General features: G+C 39.7%; 1 protein-coding gene across 1 annotated transcript; it reads right to left on the reverse strand.

The window, feature by feature from the left end:
• Positions 1-535: 535 nt before the first annotated feature.
• On the reverse strand, positions 536-3,689 carry LOC104535676 (synaptotagmin-15-like; the record flags this gene model as incomplete). The annotated part of the gene is made up of 3 exons (XM_010180671.1): positions 536-672; positions 2,008-2,187; positions 3,569-3,689. Coding segments are annotated over 3 exons (438 nt in total), but the record flags the coding sequence as incomplete, so codon positions are not given.
• Between the last annotated feature and the right edge of the window lie 389 nt (positions 3,690-4,078).

Below are 4,078 nucleotides of genomic sequence, written 5' to 3' on the forward strand. Positions count from 1 at the left end.
ACTCAAGAGGTTTGAAATATAATGCTGCTATTTTAAGTAAGCTGTAAATTTAGTAGTCAGTCAACATCTTTTGGGCTTTGTCTTGGTGTGCTTACTGGGATTCCATCCCTTTTGGTGAAGCTACTCTGCCCCTGGTGATGCAGTGCAGTGGGCAGTTGGGTGTAGAGTCATCATTGACAGTTCTTAGGTAATTCTGGGTTCTGTCCACAGGATGGATTTGTGCCCAGAACTCATGACCAAGAATTGGACTTTACTCATCAAAATAGCTAATTCTGGGAGATCATGTTTGTCTTCCTGTTGTGTTTACTCTGCTGCATATTAATTAAATTGGAAATATATTTTCAAGAGAGGAAGGATAGAGTTCCAGCCTACCAGGGACCAAGTCTTTTCTTTTGTGTTTGGGCAAGGAAAGAATATACTTATTTTATTGTTGTCTACTTAGGAGTGTAAAGTGGTTGAAGATTTTGTACCCTTTATCGTTAGATTATAAAATATAGAGAGAGCTTTTCCATGTTAATGTTTTTATCTGTGCTGTTTACATGCCGTGGCAGAGAGCATGCCATCGTTTCACCAGCTCCTTGGGCTTGCTGATCATTTCATTCCAGTGTTCTAGTTCTTTGCCGCGGGTGTACATGAAAGGCCCAACTACCACACGTCCCAGCAGATGTGTTTCTGGGAGAAAAGAAAGCAGTTAGTGATTAACAACTGTGAGAGCTTCTCTGAAATCCTTACCTAAATTAGAATATTAACTTATATTTCCCCAAGTATCGCATATTCTGAAAGTTATTTTTAAACCAAAACTTTCATTAAGGAATTCACTCAAGATTTCAAGTTCCACAGTTTCTACATGCTAAGATTCAGCATTAAAAAGTACTGCAGCAAGTGGGTATTTCGTCAATTCAGACCTACCCTATTGCCTGCACTCTAAACTAGAAGCAGTTAAAGCACACAGATCTGTATGTGGGTCCTCTACCTCAAGTGTGCTGTGGAAGTGTGCCCTAGTTTTGGGCATCAGCTACTTTAGAGGGGTTTATGTGATGCTGTAGCTTGAGAAAGAATAGCTTTAGTTGCCAAGACAGCTGGAAGTTGTAATATATGGGTTGCCACTGACCACCCCTGGCCAATGACCAGGCTGTTTCTTCATGCCTGAGCTTTTCAGCTGTGGATGGGGAAAATAATTCAAACCTGCCTTACGTGAACTACAGAATGCTTGTAAAGCACTTGACTGTCTGCAGGTGAAAATTGTGCAAGACTGGAGTACTGATTCTAGTTCTTGTCAGTCCTCAAGTCCAGAGCACCTGCCCAAAATTTCACCTAGAGTATTTTTTTTTATGGGCATATAAATCCAAATGAGGGTATTAGTGTTTCATTACTGAGATCATATTTGCACTGCAGGGAAGATGTTTTTCTTGTGAGCGGTGGAAATACTGAATTCTGATTTGCTTCTCTAAGCAGAACTCCTTAATGGATCCTCTGACAATTAGAGCTATCTTCAAGCATCAGGTTTTCTCCCAGGGAACAGGGATGTTTGTAACCTCTTCCTTCTTTCTCACTGCTTCAACTGCTGTGATAGTTAAAATTCCTGTTCCCCTTTTGAATTTGGTCAGGAACACTGAATGTCTTCAAAATGTTGGAGGTTGGGGATTATACACACAAGTGCTCACAGGATGTAATTGCCTAAGCTGCTTTTCTTTGGATACCAGAATGAAACAAAACTACAGCACCTTGAAAACTTGAAAACTGCAGCACCCTGAAACAAAACTACAGTACTCACAGTGACTAACCTACTCCTGTCTTCCTTTAAATTTAGATTTAGCCTCTGAGAGACATAAACTTGCTGTAAATATGTTGTTCTGCTTTTTAAAGAAACAGCTTGTAAATACCCCAAACCTTTTATATGTTCTATGATTATTGCTGAAAAAGGAATTAGTTCCTCCCAGTTTTAAATATTTCTTCAACATACAAGAGATTTATGACATCTTAACTGTAATAACTTATATAGCTTACTTTCTCCCTTGGTGCTCTGGAGCACAGACAGACTCAGGCTTGCTGTATCCAGCTCTGTCTGATCTGCCTTGAAGCTGAAGGTTTCATTATACACTGGATTGGGAGATCCCAGAACACCTGCTGTCTTTTTGCTTTTGATGAATTTATTATGGTTCATTAGTGAGACTTTGATGTACACACCTTGGAGAAAAAGGAATTGAAGAAGAAAATTCATCAGAGGCAGTTGGGAGAAGGCTTAAGAACTTCTTGCTTTCAGGAGTCAATATTAAATATAAAATTAGATCATGAATGACTCATGAAACATACATGGCAGCATGACAATGTGTAACATTAAGCAGGGAGTACACAAAGTACTTAGGGTGCAGTTGTACAGTCTTCACCCTGCCTCCTTGATCTTACATTCCTGTACCGTTCCCTTCATCTGATGTAGACTTTTTCGAAGGCTTTGTTTGTTGGGTCAGTAGTTCATGTCATGTTTGATCCAGCAGAAGGGATGCCATGAGGGGGGAGCCATGCTGTAAAGCTGCAGCCTGCACTTGGAGTGGATACATTTCAGGGGAACAGATTCTCCCAGTTAAAGAAGAATCCTTAAACAAAAGGTTTTACTAATGACTTCTAGCCCTGTGGTAAGGGATTCTGTAAAAAAAACTGAGGACAAGATCGATGATCTCTGCTCTTCTAGAAAACATTACAAAAATTGAGTGTGAAAACAAGAACAACAAAAATTTTGCATTGCTTCCTGAAGAGGACCCTTACTGTGTTATGGTCTTATTCAGCAGATCTTTGACAATGAGATTCTAAAGCAGCCTGAAATTTTCTGTTCTTCTCTACCCTTCTACAAACTTCAGTGACAAACATGTAGACATTTCATCTTAATTGATGGCTAACAAGTTGTTCTTTTCCAGTTAGTACAGAAAACTTTTTAATCCTGTTTCTTCAAGATTTACCAGAGAATCTATGGACCCTAATTAATACTTGAAGGGTATTATCAAAAGAATTAACACCAAATTTATTAAATTTCCTATTTTCCCCTACCCTTAACATCTCAGAGGCCAACAACATACGAGCATGATGTACCAGGAAAACCCCCGCTGTAGTAAGGAAGAAAAACTGATTTCGTGTCATGAACAACAGCCAGGTTCCAGTGCAGTCCTGCCCAGGACAACTGTTCAGAGTAAGCAGTTGTCCTCCAGCTGTTACCTCTGGGCTTTTGCCTTCAGGCAACTCTGTTAATGTCAGTCTCCTGAAATGCCACCTTCTATGGATTGAAATGCAGCAAAGGGATGGTTTTTTTCTCACTGTATTAAAGCAGGAGAAAAAAATTGGTACTGATTACATGAGACAAACCATTTATGATGAAACAAACACAAAACATAGAACTGAGCTATAAAAATCTAATTAACCCAATAACAAAACAGGGCTTGTCTCCACTCAAATTAAATCACACAGATGTTTATTTGTTCTTCTCAGTTACACAGTGCAAGCCTGGGTGGACAGACGAGGAAGGAGCAAATTAAAACAGGAATTCTGGAGCTGATAGCAGAGAGGAAGTCACACTTACTGGCAGCATGGCTCTCCTCATGGAGCTTTAATCCCCTTGCCCTCAGAACCACTACAGTGAGACGGCCCAGGTAGTCATTGTAGCTGAGGGAGAACTGGATATCGCCATACTCTGAAGGAGGCTTTGGAAGCAGAAGAATATTTGTCAAAGATATCTGAAAAACTCTCTCTCCACATAGACAAATGAGGGGGAGAAAGTTGTTCATACCAGCGGTTCTTGTCACACTGGTGTATCTGAGTGAATTGTAATGTCTTTATGCTTTTGTGACATCCGACAGAAGTAATTAATCAGCCTTCCTGAACCTTGAATTCTGTCTCTTCCACGTAATGCCCATTGCCTTGCCTCTTGTGCTTTTTTGCTCTCACTAATTCAAAACAGAAGCAAACTACAAAAGGGGCCTTCTTAAATAACTGTCTCTTATGTGGCTGTTTCTGAGCAATTGGACAATCCCCATACAATAGCTATATTATATATATATATATAGCTATAATATATATATAGCTATATTAT

Source organism: Mesitornis unicolor, unplaced genomic scaffold (genome assembly GCF_000695765.1).
Source record: "Mesitornis unicolor isolate BGI_N332 unplaced genomic scaffold, ASM69576v1 scaffold11690, whole genome shotgun sequence".
Lineage (NCBI taxonomy): Eukaryota > Metazoa > Chordata > Aves > Mesitornithiformes > Mesitornithidae > Mesitornis > Mesitornis unicolor.